General features: G+C 48.6%; 1 protein-coding gene and 1 long non-coding RNA gene across 8 annotated transcripts; one reads left to right on the top strand and one right to left on the bottom strand.

Annotated features, from left to right (window-relative positions):
* Window positions 1-1578: 1578 nt before the first annotated feature.
* On the bottom strand, window positions 1579-5198 carry LOC120657029. Of its 4 annotated transcripts, none has more exons than XR_005668063.1 (3): window positions 1957-5198; window positions 1822-1869; window positions 1579-1731 (listed from the first exon to the last, which is right to left on the bottom strand). It is a non-coding gene; the product is annotated as an uncharacterized LOC120657029 (long non-coding RNA). The 4 variants fall into 4 exon arrangements; XR_005668065.1 differs by having other exon boundaries at window positions 1971-5198; XR_005668064.1 differs by having other exon boundaries at window positions 1579-1869; window positions 1971-5198.
* A 6458-nt stretch (window positions 5199-11656) lies between these two features.
* LOC120657028 (protein NRT1/ PTR FAMILY 7.3-like) lies at window positions 11657-15428 on the top strand. 4 transcript variants are annotated; one of them, XM_039935273.1, is made up of 5 exons: window positions 11657-11953; window positions 12441-12537; window positions 12654-12819; window positions 13458-13675; window positions 13791-15428. In XM_039935273.1, the coding sequence occupies exons 3-5, from the start codon at window positions 12693-12695 to the stop codon at window positions 15195-15197; spliced, it is 1752 nt and encodes a 583-aa protein (XP_039791207.1). In that variant the 5' UTR covers window positions 11657-11953; window positions 12441-12537; window positions 12654-12692; the 3' UTR covers window positions 15198-15428. The 4 variants fall into 4 exon arrangements, with proteins under 4 accessions (XP_039791207.1, XP_039791208.1, XP_039791210.1 ...); XM_039935274.1 differs by having other exon boundaries at window positions 12651-12819; XM_039935276.1 differs by lacking the exon at window positions 11657-11953 and having other exon boundaries at window positions 11997-12537; window positions 12651-12819.
* Window positions 15429-18392: the final 2964 nt, after the last annotated feature.

Here is an 18392-nt window from a genome sequence, read left to right as displayed (position 1 = left end):
TCTGTGCATCATCGAATTGAAGCTTGGCGATGATGTAATCAGATTGCAGCAGGAAGTGGTGCAGGTCCGCCAAGATAGCATTGAGATGTTGCTGCCCCTCGATGCGGACGATGTACCGCGGCTGCTGCTCTACGAACGGTTTCAGGGAGAGAAAGTTAGAGCATTGGCGCCCACGTAGTCATGGTGCACATTGACGAGCTGAAGTGCATCAGCATTTTCTAAGAGCTAGGCCTTCATGGTAGTGAGCGCGGCATTGGAGTACTTGGGGAGGGGAGGCGTCTGCGGCGGCACCGTTGTCGAGCCAATTAGGGTTTAGAAGTGCATCAAGCATGGTCTTGACGTGTTCGAAGAGCAAGAGGATGCAGCTACGGAGGCTCTCTTGTTGCGCATCGCAGAGGGCGTAAGCATTGGCAGGGCGTGTTGCAGGGCTCAGAGGAGCACGGGCGAGTCGGTGCAGCCATTGTTGGTGCCCATGTCAAGTAGAGAAAGAGAACTTTAATCGTAACTATTGTGTAATACCCTATTTATAGAATTTGAGCAATAACTATATATGTATAAATCCATATAAAATTTATTCCTTGAGAACAAAAAAACTCATAACTATACCGTAATAGCCTATTTTAATTTTTGCATAACCAATCAATCCTTATTTGTCTGCAAACCATTTGCACATAAAACACATATAGCAATCCAGTGCCAACAACTCGTATATGTTCGGTATTGCATCACAACATCGGGAACATGCATAGTGCAAGCCTTAGTTTTTCATTCTTACCCCTCATTACTGATTTTCCTAGGGCATGCAATTCATCGAACACCTTAGCAGCATGGCATGGCAGCAGGACTGCAACACATCTCTGTATCCAAAGTTCCATTCTGTGCGGATGTTGGGGTCGATGTGGAGGTGGACGTAGAGGTTGTCCTGCTTGACAAAGCGAACAAGGCCGTATCAGTCTCTGTATCCAAAGTTCCATTCTGTGCGGATGTTGGGGTCGATGTGGAGGTGGACGTAGAGGTTGTCCTACTTCAAAATGGGTGCCGTACCCGTATCCGATACACATATCGAGAAGTATCGAAAAATTATGATTTAAAATAAAAGATTTAATTTCCGATACTCCGTCTGGTACTTCCAGATACTATGTCTGATACTTTTAGGGCAATAACACCTCATTTGAAAGAGCATCGGGAGCCCATCAACGTAGGCCCATCCAGATTGAACTAATCATTTAGCTATTTTTGGTTGACCTTGAATATTTGCTACATATGTTGGCTCTTTGGAAATGTAATATTTATTATCTATTTCATTCTTACGAATTATTTGGCAATTTACATTTTTAAAAATATATATACTGGCCATATCGGCGCATCCTTATTTTTTGAAAATCGCCGTATCGCCATACCCGTACCCATATCGGCATATTGGTGATACTTAGCTTCCCCTGCGTCGGCTCGTGGTCATTCAAGAAGACGTAGGTCTGGATGACATCAAGGCCTCCATCCTTGGCCTTCTAGATCAGCCCTGGCAATGTCTGCATTCAATTCGACTAGAACATTCGGCGGGCGATGCGCGCCCTACTATTTCAAAAATCAAATCCAGCAATAGAATCAAATAAAAATTGGAGAGCAGGAATGCACGTTTCTTGTTTAAACATTTGAGGAATGCTCAAGCTTGCAAATTTCTCCAAAGAAATTGTTACAGGCAAAAGAATCTCCACGCATATCATCCATCCTCTGGATGCAGCAACTTCCATTAGCAATTTACATCCTATTAAGAAACCACACAAGAAAATCAGAAATAAACATATTACGGTATGAAGCTACCTTGCATCTAAGCTTCTGAAATTCCTCCGGGTTTATAGGGAGAATTGACTGCAGAAAATCATATGGAAAGGCTTTAAGTTCACATTCAAAATAAAACGAAAAACAAAACAGATTAAGCATGGGCTTGGAGGATACCATAAGACAATTACATCCGTTAACAATTATCCCAATAGCTTTTGAGTTTACAAGTCTGGGTAATACTTCTGTTATGTAGTACTCTAGAGTGGCAGAATTCCTAGGAGATACTGTGGAAAATTTTATCCTTTTTAAGCCTCTGAGATCCTTTGGCAAGCCGCAACAATAACCACATCATTGGAAAGCGAATCTATGAAATGATCTTCATCATATAGATAAGAAAAGCTTTTGAACTTTGGACTGCAAGGTCGGAACAGAGGGAGTGCTATATTTAGAGGTCAAACAGAAAAAAACAGGGTACAAGGAATAGATAAACTACCATAATGAATTTCAGAATGAGCAAGGACATATCAACCTGATGCCTTTTGCATGAGTTGTTACTTTTATCTCAGTAATAACCAGGGTAACATTTAAGAGCCTGGCAACGTCAACAAGGTCACAGATCTAACAAAGGAAACAATGTTATGATCCTATTATAATGATAACAAGTAAAAGGATTATTTACACAAGAAAACTTACTGAAGACTGTATCTTCTCAAAGCCACCATATATCTTTTCATAAATAAAACCATTATGCTAACTTAGAGCTGCAATAAGGAAAATCGAACTGATTTTAGCCTTATTCGCTACAATCAAAACAGAAGGGTCAAAAATATCCTAAAATGAGTTGACAGTGAGCGATTTCTCTTTATCGGTGCCTAGCCGGATTGGTTAGGTGGCCTCAGTAGCACTCCTTAGGTCCTGAGTTCGACTCCCGGTGGGAGCGAATTTCAGGCTGATGTTAAAAAAATCCCCTCGCCTGCCTACACGCCAAAGCACATGGAATTAGGTCCCGGCTCACCCCGGCCCGCTCTCACACGGGTTACGGTATGGGTTACGGCGCCCCTGTGTAAGGGTGGGGCAGGGGTTCGGGGGTTTTCTCGGCCTGCGTGAGAGGTCTTCTTCTTACGTTAATGCCCGGGGGGCGGCTTGCCCCTCGCAGGTCGAGTTTTTTTTTTAAATCAGAGAAAAGATCTGCAGAAAACAGCAGACAGATAAGTCAATTGAAACGAGTGTGTATAACTGATGACAACTATCTCAGTGAAACTCAGGAAGAGATAGTATAGGCACAGCACAGCACTCTATGCATGATTTCACATTACGATATGAAGTAGGATTAAAGGCATTTAGTAGCTGTAAAACTGCTAGCAAATTATACAGATGCGCATACTGGAGTTTCCCAAGGTCAAATTGTCTATAGGTTCCCTATAATAACAAACAGGCAAACTACAAAACTCATTTGTAGCCAAGTAATATCTGGACTTCGAGATCAAAACATGTCATATTTCAGATGAAACGGTTAGGATATTCTGAGACCTGCATAAGCATGACATGTGCAAGACGAAACTATAACTTTATAAGGATATTACTGCTTGAGCATGACATCGATAAAGATGGATGATAAGAAATATCGCACATCACAATAGGTTGCTGCTTATCTCTTATCTGGCATACCTTTGAAATTCTGTATATGTGCACCTTTGTCTTTGCAAAACTTATCGTGTGTCGCTTGAAATTTGGTGTACTCATACTTCAACAAACCTTCGCACTGCATAGCAGACAACTGCGTTCTTCTGAGAAGCACGAGCAACGCGAGCTGATGTAACAGAACCCAAACTCAGACAAGGAGAAGGCGTTTACGCTTAATGCGCAGAAGGCGGGCTCCCAGTGCTGGAACCGAGGTTCTTTTTCCACATTGAAAAAATTCACTAACTTGGTATTGCCATACTTAGTATACTTTTCTCTACAGTGATGTAGTTTTCACTCATCCACCTCTAAAACTATCGTTAGTTTCAATGCATAAGAAAGTGCCTCTGATTCAAGACAGCTTCACGTTTTCATGAGTTTACACTTTTAATCTATACTGAATTACAGATCAACTTGGCTAACCAATAAGACTATCAATTATAGGTTGGTTCAATCTAAATATTCATGAATGTTGCTACTCTACATCAAGATGTTCACTTCTAAAGCTTATAGAAAGAAATCTGAACTGAAATATATTTTGATCCTCTACTCTAAACCACATCTCTATACCACAAATTACAATCCATCAACCGTTGCTCAATGTATACTGAACACAATGTACTCACATAGCATGACATAACTACAATTGCAGTTCCACTGAACTCATGTCATCTCTCTTCTAAACTTTGACCTCTGAACCAGAATGTGCAAGCACAACGGATAGGGATAGGGGCTGTCAAAATCTGTATGCAAAATTGAAAGAGAAAAGAAGTAAGGATGTACCTTCTGCCCATTTCACCAAACACAATAAGGACATTGTCCATGGAATCGTCGACACCAGATTTGAGGTCGATGGCGACCTGCAAGAGGAGGGCATAGGAGCAGAAGAGCGTATATACATTGCAGAAAAGTTACCGTGGGAAAGGGCCCTCGCCTTGGCGCGCCCCTCGCTTTCAGCTCGCTGCAAATGGTAGAGGCCGGCCGGCCACGGCGTGTCCGCGGCTGCAGCACCGGCGGGGCCCCAGCGCCTCCTCCATCAGCTCGCGGGCCTTGCACTCCATCTCGTAGTTGTGCGCCTGCTGCTTGGCCGACGACCTCGCCTCCGCCAGGCGCCAGCTCGCGCATCAGCTTCGCGTTCGCCTGCTCCGCTGCCGCCAGAGCGCCCGCTCCGCACTGAGCTCCTCCTTGAGGGCGGCGACGGCGTGGTAAGCCTTGTCCCCATCGCGGCCTCGGAGCAGGGGCCCGCCGCCGAAGCCGGAATCCCCGGCTGCCCGGCAGCCGAGCCGAGCCGAGCGGTGGCCCACCTGCCAGCAGCATTGGGTGTCGCACGGCCGGCGGGTAGGTGCCGCCGCCGCCCGCCCCACCACGCGCGCTGCCCCGCTCCACCCCGCGCGTCGCGTACGCCCGCCGCGCGTAACACCGCCGCCCATGGAACGGCCCGCCCCCTCTCCTATCCCACCTCTCAGCAGCATGGGGCGCCGCACGGCCCGCAGACAGGCGCCGGATGGGTGACCTCGTCACAACGCCTCCGCCATAGCGTTGGGGGCGGCCGTCTGCTGGCCCGCAACTGGGATCTGAGAGAAAGAGAGAGCGCCGGAGGGCCGGGACAAGGGGAGGGGAGGTGGCGGCGGGGAGGTGCAGAGAGGGCGGCGGCGAGGAGGAGGATTAGGGTTCGGAGGATTGGAGGAGGGAGGAGGCTGGCCGGTTGGATGGTGGGAGGGGGTGTTTGGAAGGTGGTTTGTGTGAAAACGACAGCACCATCGATTTTTCTCTTCTTAATGTGGAAATAAATTTTAGAACGAGGATCTATCTATAAAATATGTGCACGTGAGTAATATACAGATTGAACTTGTTGGATTGAATTGATATTCTTATTAAACTGGAGGGTCTTTTCGCAAAATATCCGGAGCCGCGGTTGAACGCCACACGTCCGCTTTTTGGCGTGGAATGCGGGCGGGCGAGCACAGGGCAGCAGATTTTAATGAATTGATATTCTTATTAAACTGGAGGGTCTTTTCGCAAAATATCCGGAGCCGCGGCTGAACGCCACGCGTCCGCTTTTTGGCGTGGAATGCGGGCGTGCGAGCACAGGGCAGCAGATTTTAACCATTCCGATTCCGATTGTTCAAAGCAGCACAAGCCATCACCGCCTGTGGGGCCTCGCAGACGGGGCACACTACGCTTACTTAAGCGGAGGTGACGTAGGAAACAACGAGCATGCGGAGGTAGGGTTCACCAAACTGGTCAAACCGGTCCGGCCCGGTTTCGATTTGGACCGGTACCAAACCGGCCCAAATTCAAAATTCAAATTTGAATTCAAAAAATGAAAAATTCTCAAATACTTCAAGGTGCGACGAATCTAATGGTGTCAAATTTTCTCAAAAATTCGTTCATTTAGCATAGTTTGCGGGGATTTAAAGTTAAACAAAAAAACGTGCATATAAAAGTATACAAATACAATGTAAAAGTAGTACAAAAGAGGGTTGAAGGGTTCATTTAGGCTAAAATATGTTATACAAATATTTATTTAGTATACTTTGCGGGCATTTGAATTTAAACCAAAAAAGGAAAAATTTTGAATTTGACCGGTTACCAGTCAAATCGGCCGGTAAGCCGGTCGAAACCGGTTGAACATGCGATTTTGAATTTGAATTTGAATTTGACCGGTTTCCGGCTAAACCGGTCCGGTATACTGGTACCGGACCCCACCGGTTTGACCGGACCGGTCGGTAACGTAAACCCTGTGCGGAGATGGGCGTTGTCAACCCCCCGCTACCGCCGCGCCTCCTCCATGGGGATGGGGCCGCTGTCTCATCTACTTCGGTGGAGACGGGAGCAGTGGGCAGGGCGGCGGATGGATTAATGGACTATGGAAGAGGAGGGGATGGGAGGAGGTCTGGAAAAGTGCGGCAGAGAAGGGATGAAAAAGGTAGGGATTAAAACGGATGGGAACATGTGGAAAAATTCGACAACCATTATTGTTTCTGTTTTTTATTACAAGAATCGGGAGCGAAAGCGAAATAGCCGAGTACGGGAACGGAAACGAGATATAACGGTTACGGAAACAGACGAGAACCGGATAATCTACTAGAATATATTATTATTTAATCACCATTCACTTTGCATGAATATAATACTAGACACTCCTTTACACAAGCTGTTTTTTTTAAATATGATCAATATTTCTTGTTTCCTACGATCAAATCGTGAAATACATTTGTTGATGTTGAGAAACATTTATTGATGTTGAGGAACATGAAAGAATATACGATGTGCCTATTATTTTTTGGATTTTATAAATACGGAACTAATATTGGATTATCCCGGCTAAAAAAGGGATCCTGCAAATACGAGCAGAATACACCCCTACCTGCTTCCCGTCTCATTTTCATATTTTTTTCATAAATATAAAAATAGACGAGATAAATATAAAAATACGGATGGGACGAGCAGAATACACCCCTACCTGCTTCCCGTCTCATTTTCATATTTTTTTCATAAATATAAAAATAGACGAGATAAATATAAAAATACGGATGGGACGAGCAGAATACACCCCTACCTGCTTCCCGTCTCATTTTCATATTTTTTCATAAATATAAAAATAGACGAGATAAATATAAAAATACGGATGCGACGGGAAATGACTTTTTCCTTGTGTTTTCATCCTTAGAAACAGGCGACAAGTGATTGACGAGAGTCGACGAGCGGGTAGGTGCGTAAGCAAACAAGCAGTGAGAGAAAAAAATTATTTTTTGGCAAAAATATTTCTATGGGTCATCTGCATCCTCTACCACCTACCTCAGTTGTAACAGATGTATCCGATATGAATTGTACGACGGACCAGATTCGGGTAAAAATATTCTTAAATTTTTTGTTCTTTATTGTATAGACTAGGCAAAAACACCCATGCATTACTACTAACAAAGTTTTATATAAGCATCGGATACATATAATTGTCTGAGGGCAAATTTAGAGGGATCGAATCATGGATGGAGGGCTGATCCGACTGATATATGAGATGGATGAAAACGTACCTGTCGATAACACAAGCCGAACCAAATAAAATATTTAGATGGAAATCATAGTGACTTAGCTTTGAGGTGCTTTCTTCGTGGACAATGCCACCTTAAATCGGCTTTTAGTCTCCATCATTTAGTCCCCCTTATTTCAGCATGCGCCAGTCTTTTTCATGTGGTTGCATTGCATCAATATGTATCAAATAATTCATTGGATGTAGATTCTGAGATGGATAAAATTGCTTCTTATACTTATTTCTATGTTAAGGATCTTGTAGGTCGGGTAGCTTGTGCTATCTTTTTTCCATTTGGATTTTTTTTTGCTCCCAAAGTTTTGGGGGCATCCATCCGATACCCACCCTATGTATATGGACGACCTGGGTTTTTAAGGTAGGATCCAAAAATGGTAAGGTTATCGCCCCCCCCCCCCCTCTTATGAATAAAGATCTCATGAGATCTTAGAACAAGTATTATGATGGATGAGTAGCTGGCTCATATCTACGTGGAGAAGAGAGAAATAAAGAGAGAGAAGAAACATGAGACTTGCAACGTGTCGGCCGCAGCTGGCGAAGACGCGCTCCGCGTGCCCCTATTGGCTAAGCAGCAAACTTTGTATTGAGTAGCAGTGGGTCCCGTCACCATCGCACGCGCTTTGTCACCAGTAGCATCCGAAACCATTAGACTTGCTCTTGTGTTAGGACACATATTTTTTAATTAAAAATATAAAAGTGTGCTGCCCACCGCTTATCCTAACACCATTCGCTTCGCTTGGTTGTGGCTGATGCTGATTTGTTATGAGAGAACAGTACTGCTTACTGGCTGGTAGCAGCTGACTGGTGCTGATTTAGTATGAGAAAATAGTACTACTGGTTGGTTGGCTGACAAGCCAAGCGAACACAGCGATCGGCTAAGCAAGGCCACGGGCCCACAGGCCGCACGGCTGGCTGCCCGTGCAGAGGCACAGCGCCATCCCATGCCCGCCTCCGCCTCCCTCTTTGATTTTTTTAATCCTTAAGATCGGATCTGAAGCATGAGGTGTGGTTCTAAGCTTTGACTTTAGAACCCCTTTTAAACCCTCTACTATTGTGTCTGAGGTCGGCTCTAGCATGTGAAGACCCCCTCCACTTCCTACACGGGTGCCCTAAAAATACATCGATCACCAAATTTCCCTGAGACGGATCTGGCCACAGCCTACAGGTGCAGAACAGCAGACTGCCATACAAACATGATATGGGTTGTCAGTCACAAAGGTATCAGTCACTAGCTAACACTTAACAGCTGCTACCTCGATTGGGTTTCATAGCTGTGAGTCTGCAGTTATCTGTGAGGCACTGATTTAAGGCCATGGTAGCTGCTGACAGCGTACTATACCTGCTTATTTCTGCCTCTAGTCACTCCATCTCTGTTTGAGTTGGAAACAGGCTCCAGGACTTTAAGTTTTTTAACCTTCAAATCTTAGGTTGCTCAACCACAACACGCGCAGGCATGATGTACCCACACACACAAACTATCAAGTTCGATCGTCCCGTGTAGTCCTCCTCTTCTTTTCTCTTCTTGTCGGACTGTTCTCGGCCTGACGCTCGAGCTCAACCATGCATGCACGAAGCACGCACGACGGTGTGGTCAACATCTTATCCACTTTGATCAGAGTTTTTTCACAGCGAATTCCCCTCTGTCTCTCACCCACACAATGACACATCCATTTTCTCGTCTCAGCGCCGCCCCCGGAAAGTTCAAAGGCAGGGGCAACAAAAGTTAGGCGTGAGGAGAAAACACACGCCGCGAGAAGAAAGAGTACGTCCCAATGCAGTGCACTAAGCTACCAGGGGGTAGTAGTACTGCCCGTCAAAACATCCACATACAGCTGCGAACCACACAACCCCTGTACGATAGCAACAGTCCAACGCAGAGAGGGAGAGTGTGATCTGGATCCAGTGATAGCTTATCACTTTTGGCCCTACGCTGCAGCGATCTTTTTTGGTCCCAGCTTCGCTCGGTGACGACCACACACTCGCCAAAAGACAAACGAGTGCCGCCTTTCCGCCGGGTCTAAGTCTAAAGCGCGCGCGACGACAACATCACAAGCAAGCTGTCGCACGGCTCGATCGAGCGATCGTCGTCTCACGAGTCACCACCACCGCTATCCGCTTGCATCTTTTTTTTTTCTGCAAGATTCCTTGTACCACCACCACGGCTAGCTGCTAGCCCGTGCCACCGCACGCTTCCTGCTGTGTGTCCAGCGTGCTGCGCTGCGCTACCGGCGCCTAACGCCTGCTAGAGCCCTATATAGGTAGGGCACACACGCACCGTGCCGTCCGTGTCACCGACACGGACACGCCGACGTTTTTGCAGGCACCGTACCGTACCGTTCGCGCACGTTTTTGCAGGCACGCCGACGTCGTCGGCATGAGCGTACGCTTCTGGAACGGATGACATGCCACATATATGGCCGTCGGTGAACGGACGAACACGTCACACAATTTGTTTTCGATCGGCACGTCCAGGAAACCAAATTTGCATGAACTACTACGACCCGTATCGTCATACGCATCGCATGAGATTCTTATTTTCCTTTAGTTTCAAAGATGATTTTGAAATTTATTTGGGCCCCAAAGGCCCCAAGTATCGAACGTGTGTCATCCCGTTGTACTATACATAAAAACAGGTAGCGCGCGTGCGAAGTTTACACGACCAAGATCGTATAGCTATAGCAGCGCGCGCACCCCTGTTGATTGCATTGTGTGTTTGTGTGCTTGTGCAATGCAAAGCAGCGTGAAAGGGAGAGATATATGCTGCGATAGATACTCCACCGATGGATCAGTATCACCCTACTGATGATACGCCTCCGGATCTCATCACCGAGGACCACAACCAATGCTTGACAGGGATGCCTAGCTTGTTTCTGAGACGTGACAGTGGTCAGGCTGAGGCACGTACGGTAGCGCGGCGTGATGAACCAAGCGAAACAACTGCATTCGCGTGTATAGGCACCGGTAGCAGTAAGAGCAATTACCAATTTGACGCCATATGCTTGGCCGGTTAGATTTCCTACGGGAGAATCTGAGTTTCAATAAGGGTGCTCATATTTTATTAAAGAAATTATCTTCAGAATATAGAGTGATATTTATGTTGTTGGCAATTCAGCTATGTAGTGATTTCATCATCTTAATATTTCTCGTATTGGCTAACCAGGGGCGGAGCTACGTTGGAGACTATGGGTGCGGCAACACCTATACATTTCCACAATCACTTATAATTTCTAGATGTTTATCATATTTATTTCAGTTTCATACATGTATTATGAACTATGAAGTATCGCACCCTCTCCCTCGATTTTCCTATAGCTCCACCGGGCTAACAGAGGCTTCTAGCGTAGTACACATATATTTGTACGAGTAAGTATGTATATGTGTGTGATCATCTACCGTGCTGCGATTTTTTTTTAACCGAACCAGGAAAGCTACCGTGCAGTGATTTTGAAAGGAAATATTTTGATCTACCGTGCTTTTTTGAAAGAAAATAGTCCAACTATAGGTAGCGTGACCTCTCAGTCGCTGTCGCGCACACAATGAAACCGAAGGCATCCACAGCGACGTGCGCCGTTCAATTCATTTCATGTTTGGAATCGTTAGCTAGCTAGGGCCACAAGGGGAAGCATCTAGCCCACCTTGTGTTTCACGTGCTTAGGCTTAGCTAGTGCCTGCGTACTGTACTGTCGCAGCCGCCCTCTATGCTATGCTTCGAGCCTTCGACGGCTTAGGTAGCAGGCCGCAGAGCGCAGAAGATCAACTCGGGCTAGGAAAAAAAATGTTTGACAGCAAGCAAGAACAGTGGAGCAGTTTTCTCCCGGCCTGGGCCCTCTGTTTCGTAGGCTGCTCGGGCCGGACAGTGACGATGGAGCCCCGGCCCCCGGCTCAAGACCTCCGCTTTTCCTGGGCAGAAAGGGGTTCAGAAAACAGCTGGCACGCCCCATGCACGCTGCCACATGTGTCGGCGCGCGCGCTTTCTTCCCCCGTTACCGCAGGAGAAAACGAAAACCGCCACCGCCACCAACACCTACGCGCCGCTGCCGGCCGGCCGGCCGCCTCGCCTCGCCTCGTCTCGTCTCGCCGCCTACCTCCACGGCTCCACCGGCTCCCGCCCGGCGTCCATAAATATGCGGCCGCGCCACCCCCAGGAACCCCGCACCCGCTACCCATCTCTCCTCCAGTCCCCTCCCCTCGCCTCGCATTGCGGGCTTGCGGCCGCCACCCGGTCGAGTGTGAGGCTACATAGCTAGCTGCGCGTACGCTCGCCGGCGCCGCCCGTTCCTGCCGTGCGCCTGCTCCGGTAAATGACTGGAGGCCTTCCCGGCGTCGTCGAGGTCGTGGTGCTGGCTCCGCTCTTGTTCGTGGCGTGCCTGTCGTCCCCGTCGCCGGAGCCGCCGTCGTCGTCGTCGTTGCGCGCTAGCACCGGAGGGTTCATCAACGAAGGTATGCATACGTACTGTCCACAGCCACAGCGGCCACCGCCCGTGCACGGTGCACCGCCCAGCGTACGGATCATTTCCCGTCACACGCATCGTCATGATCAGTTTGATGTTGCCGTACATGCCACGACACCTTTTCTTTTCCTCTCTCCTTTGCATGCACGTACGGCCGGCCTCTGTGACATCGTTGTTATCAGGCCCAGATGCATGCTGGCATGGTTGTACGATACTTTGGCCTGGACAACTTAAGTAGCTAGTTAATTAGCCGCCTGTATCAACACTAGTGTCCGATATTGATTTGCGCGGACCAGACCGTGACAACGCACTCCTCTGTCCTGTGACGGTACATGATGACCGTCTCTACTTTGTTTCCCTTTACGTTATTAGCACTTCAGAAAGCAGAAAGCCAACTTTTGCATGTTCAGCTGTTACACTTTCGCAATGGATAACCCTGTTCATCCCTAGCTAACACGAGGTCTTATATATCACAGGCTAAATCTTGCTGGCAATACGATCTTTCAACTTCTCCTTACAGCAAGACTGAAGAAATTCCTGAACAAGCTGCGGAGAACAGATTAAGCAAGCAAGGTATGCCGTAGTACACTAGTAGCATATATGTATATGAGATATCAGCATCAGCAACAGCTTATTAAGAAAATGTTTTCTGATAAGGTTCCTTATTTTCTTAATCGTTGACGCAGCAGGCTGATAGTGAAGTTTCAGAAAGCTCATTGAACGACGTGATGGATCCCACCACTGTTGAGTCGAAATGGGTGTCTCCCACCACTGAAGATGGGTCAATGGACAGGAGAGGAAACCCAGCTGCCAAAGCAGCATCTGGAAGATGGAGATCTGCCATCCTGCTGCTCGGTAAAAGATACTCCATACTGTTTTTTTAGAAAAAGAAAAAGGCTATGAAACACACCTCACTTGTTTGGAAATAAGTTGTGTAAACACAGGCAAAAAAATCGGTGAAAATGCTTTGTTTGCTGATGCCTAGTGAGTAGTGACTTCCCCTGTAGCCTGTAGATGGTTGTCAGTTACTAGATACCAATTTGTAATGTTACTCTGGAACGGATCGATCGATTCAACAGTGTAATTCATCGATGTACAGTTTACCATTTGTTAGCAAAGATCCATGTATTGCCTGCCCTTGTTGAGTACTTGAGTGCACTCGACCTGCAACAAGAACCCTTCAATTGTATAGCGGGCCAAAGTGAGGTTTACTCCACTTGAAAGCAATCAGCAATTCACCATCCCTGTACTCTTCAGGTTTTCCACTACGTTGTGCCCTCTTACAGATTTACATTTACTCTATGAGCAGTAAATTCTGTTATATTCTAGACCTGACGACACTCAGTTGTCACAAGATTGACTGCTGTGAACATTTTTTTTTAAAAAAAACTTGTGGTGAACTACAAACAAGCCACACGAACCTGCTTGATTCTGTCAGAAAACTGGGGATCGAATTGATGATTAAAATTGACTGGAGATCACATCTGCTGCAGCCAACTACGGGCTCGTGACGTGCGCCTTCTTCGGCGTCGGTGTGAACCTGGTGGTGTTCCTGCGGCGGGTGCTCCACCAGGACAACGCCGAGGCGGCCAACAACATCAGCAAGTGGACCGGCACCGTCTACATCTTCTCGCTCATCGGCGCCTTCCTCAGCGACTCCTACTGGGGCCGTTACGTCACCTGCGCCATCTTCCAGATCATCTACGTGACGGTAAGACACTACTAGCATCTTCTTCAGCCACCGATCTATCGTCGTCAGTCTCACCAAAATCCTGTTCTGTTGATGCACACTTCTTACATGATCGGCTGTGTTTGTTCTTGATCAGGGCCTGGTGATTCTGTCGCTTGCGTCATGGTTCTTGCTGGTGAAGCCCTCCGGCTGCGGCGGCGTCGATGCGCGCTGCGACGAGCCGTCGGCGCCCGGCGTCGCGCTCTTCTACCTGTCCACCTACATGATCGCGTTCGGCAACGGCGGGTACCAGCCTTCGATCGCCACGTTCGGGTCGGACCAGTTCGACGAGACGGACCCCAAGGAGGCGCGCTCCAAGGTCGCCTTCTTCAGCTACTTCTACCTGGCGCTCAACGTCGGGTCCCTCTTCTCCAACACGGTGCTGGTGTACTACGAGGACTCGGGCCGCTGGGTCATGGGGTTCTGGGTCTCGGCGGCCGCCGCGGCGCTGGCGCTCGTGCTCTTCCTGCTCGGCACCCCCAACTACCGGCACTTCAAGCCGAGCGGCAACCCGCTGACGCGCATCGCGCAGGTGTTCGTCGCCGCGCTCCGCAAGTGGCACGCGGAGGTGCCCCGAGAAGAGTTCCTCCACGAGGTGGAAGGAGAGGACCCCAAGGTCTCGGGCATCCGCAAGATCCTTCACAGCGACGAGCTCAGGTTCCTCGACAGGGCGGCGACGGTCACCGAGGAGGAGTACGGCGCGCCGGAGAAGATGAAGGACCCGTGGCGGCTCTGCACGGTGACGCAGGTGGAGGAGGTGAAGTGCATCCTGAAGATGCTGCCCATCTGGCTGTGCACGATCGTGTACTCGGTGGTGTTCACCCAGATGGCGTCCCTGTTCGTGGAGCAGGGCGCCACCATGAACACCAACATCGGGTCGTTCCACTTCCCCGCCGCGAGCATGTCGCTGTTCGACATCCTCAGCGTGCTGGCGTTCATCGCCATCTACCGCCGCGTGCTGGTCCCCGTGATGGCGCGGCTGTCGGGCAACCCGCAGGGCCTGACGGAGCTGCAGCGCATGGGCGTGGGGCTCGTGATCGGCATGGCGGCCATGGTGGTGGCGGGCGTGGTGGAGGTGGAGCGGCTGCGGCGCGTGGCGGCCCCGGACCAGCCGAGCTCGCTGAGCGTGCTGTGGCAGGTGCCGCAGTACGCGCTGATCGGGGCGTCGGAGGTGTTCATGTACGTGGGGCAGCTGGAGTTCTTCAACGGGCAGGCCCCCGACGGCGTGAAGAGCTTCGGCAGCGCGCTGTGCATGGCGTCCATCTCGCTGGGGAACTACGTGAGCATCATGCTGGTGAGCGTGGTCACCAGCCTCACCGCCGGGGAGAGGCGGCCCGGGTGGATCCCGGGGAACCTCAACTCCGGCCACCTCGACAGGTTCTACTTCCTCCTCGCCGCGCTCTCGCTCGTGGACCTCGCCGTGTACGTCGCGTGCGCGACGTGGTACAAGGGCATCAAGCTCGATGGCGGCGGCGAGACGAGGAAGAACCCCGCGCACGTTTAAACACTGGGCCTGGGCCGTTCTTTTGGGTGTTCTGGTTTGGAGACGTGCCGTGCTGGCCCGTAGAAAATAAAATGTCAAAGAACTGGCATGTGGTCCGTGTTGGATGGCCTATTTTGTTCTGTGTCTTTGGTCTAGCTCCAAGAATCAGTCTCAGAACTCCATGTAATGCTGCTATGTATGTAAATATAATAAATATAGTATATGTATGGATGTCTGCTGAATTTGCATGCAGCCAACCTGTCAAAGACAGACTTTTTTGTGTGTGATCGATCAAAATTTCCAAATGGAAATGGGAAGCTGCAGTATCATTTTTCTCGATTCGGCCGTGCGCCGACGCCGAGCAGCCACCGCTCGCGCGTCTCGCCGTCGACGGACCCGAGGGCGACAAGGGGACACGTTCGGGTTCCGGGTGCCGGCACGTTACGGGGCGCGGTGGCTCGAGTACACCCACCGGCCACCGGTCTCTCAACGCAGCTCCCCGTCCCCGGGGCCCGCGTCCCTCCGCGCCACGGCTCGCGCGCGTCCGAGCACCACCGCTTGGGCGCTCGGCGTGGCGCCGCTTGGCTGCCTCGCCCGCACCGGCGCACCGCCCCCGCAGCCCCGTCGGCTACCCGCCAGCGCGCCCCGTCGTTCCGGGCAGAGCAACGCCGCTGGTGACACCTGCAGAGTATGGCCGCCACTTGTCAGTTCTCTCTCTTTTTTTTGATCCACTTGTCAGTTCTCTCTCAGCAAGGGCGCAAAGGTGCGCGCACCGAGCTCGCCTGGGCTGCTCCCGCCGAGGCAGCGGTAGACTGTCTGGTAGTGCATGGTAGCCGAGCTCTCATCATGGGACGTGCGCTCGATTGTTTGCTTGCTGCTAGATGGAGGACAATCATCTGACAGAGCTGGGAGGCGCCATGCGCGTACACGGGTATCTTCCGGTTCTTGGAACTTGATTAACGGGTAGGTGGTCTGCAGCACGGTTGACGTTTGCTGCCGCACTCGGGCCTTGTTTGGCTGAGCTTGAAAACTAGCGCGCACGCATCCCGAAAAAAATCTCGATGCATGAAGTACTAAATGAAGTCTATTTGTAAATTCTTTTTAGTGATGAGTGTAACTTTTCGCGACGAATCTAATGGCGGTAATTAATCAATGATTTGTTATAGTGATGCTATAGTAATCATCCTCTAATCGCGCGGTCAAATGCCTCATTATATTCTTCAGGGTCACTAACGCGGGAGTTCTGAAGTTGATTTTATAAACTGGCTTTGTTTGACACCGTAATTAGCAGTCAAATATTACTATTCCTAGCGCCTCCTAGCATGCCAAACAAGGCCTCAGACACTTTTCCTTGGCCCTGTTTGGTTCGTGCTAGAATTGTAGCGCGCTAGGAATAGTAACAATTTTGATCATTAATTACGGTGTCAAATAAAGTCAGTTTACCAAACCAACTTCAGAACCTCCGGGTCCGCGCTAGTGATCCTGAAGAATCTAATAAGACCTTTGATCGCACAATTAGAGGATGATTACTGTAGAATCGCTGTAACTAATTATCGATTAATTACCATCATTAGATTCGTCGCGAAAAGTTACACCTATTCCTAAAAAGATTTTGCAAATAGATTTTATTTAGTACACCATGCATGCGAGATTCTCTTCTCGGAAAATATGCGCGCTAGGATTCTTGCACTTCCAAACAAAGGCCCTTGCACCTGAAAGAACAGAGAAGCGCACCAAAGCATCGGGTCCTGTTTGGTTGCATATAGTGCAACTAGCGCTACGAGAGAATATTACCTGCATAGAATAATAAACGAAGTGTATTTGTAAAAATTTTTCATGGATGGGTGTAATTTTTCGCGACGAATCTAATGACGGTAATTAATCGATAATTGTCTACAGTAATGCTATAGTAACCAACCTCTAATCATGCGGTCAAAGGCCTCATTAGATTCGTCTCGCGAAGTAGCGCAGGGGTTGTGAAGTTAATTTTATAAAATGTCTTTATTTAGTACCTTAATTATGGGTCAAAATTTGCTACAGTAGCTTGCGCTACTGCAACCAAACAGGGAGATAAAGAAGAGAGGCGCTGTGATGACTGATGATGACTCTGCTCAGGGACTAGGTGGGACGGTTAAAAGTGGAGATGATGATGGAACAAGATGAAAAGTGTGGGGGAGCACACATCATCACAAAGCACATTACATTTATCAGAGAGACCCGAGAACGGAGGAGACACTCCAGGGGTGCTCGGAGAGCATGCCGCAATATCTCAGCCAACTGCACGGGTGGACACGAAATCAAAACGAAATGCAGATGCGTGGCAGCATTGCAGACAACATGGGTTATTTGTGATGCACTGGAGCACAGAAATTGTTGGAGAATCCAACCAATCCTTCAAATCAGCAAGATCACTAGCATCGTTTTACTTTCTTTCTTTCTTTTGAGCTGGCTATAGCATCGTTTTAGATCAGAAGGCGGCAGGGCTGGACCATCGCGTTTCTTGTGGTCTGTATTGAGTTTCTCCTCGCGGCTGCAGGACACACACATCGGCTTGTGGGGATCATGTTGAGTCTGGACGTCTTTCCCTGCCACAGGTACGGTGGCTCCTTGCATTTGGAGTTGCATCTTTGGTTTCTTTGTCAATCCTTCGAACCTGTGTGATTGGCTGAAAACATTCCCGAGAACATGGATGATACAGATGCTTTGCTTGTGCGCCACCGCCAACCATATGTTACTATAGCGACCCAAACTGCTGCTGCTGTAGTTGTATTCTTCAGATTATAGTCTCCTCTCCCTCTGTCTCCAAAGAGAGTGCGAATTATGGGTTCAAACATTTTCAGCTACATCAAGAGTAAAAGGCCAGCCACATGAATTCCATACAATAAAAGAAAAAATATAGAAAATGCATGTCAGAACCAGGGTTTCCCTTACCGGTGGAACCGGTCCGGTTTGACCGGTTACCGGTCAAACCGGTCCGGTCCGGTTCCGGTTTGGGCCGGTACCAAACCGGCTCAAATTCAAAATTCAAATTTGAATTCAAAAAAATGAAAAATTCCTAAAAATACTTCAAGGTGCGACGAATCTAATGGTGTCAAATTTTCTCAAAAATTCATTCGTTTAACATACTTTTCAGGCATTTAAAGTTAAAACAAAAAAGAAAAAGAAAAAATGAGACGGCCCATTAAGGCCCACTTGATAAACCGGTCAAACCGGCCG

The sequence above is a fragment of the Panicum virgatum genome, chromosome 1N (assembly GCF_016808335.1).
Source record: "Panicum virgatum strain AP13 chromosome 1N, P.virgatum_v5, whole genome shotgun sequence".
Classification (NCBI taxonomy): Eukaryota; Viridiplantae; Streptophyta; class Magnoliopsida; order Poales; family Poaceae; genus Panicum; species Panicum virgatum.
The sequence above is the reverse complement of the archived record's forward strand: the minus strand, read 5'-3'. Positions and strand labels throughout refer to the sequence as shown.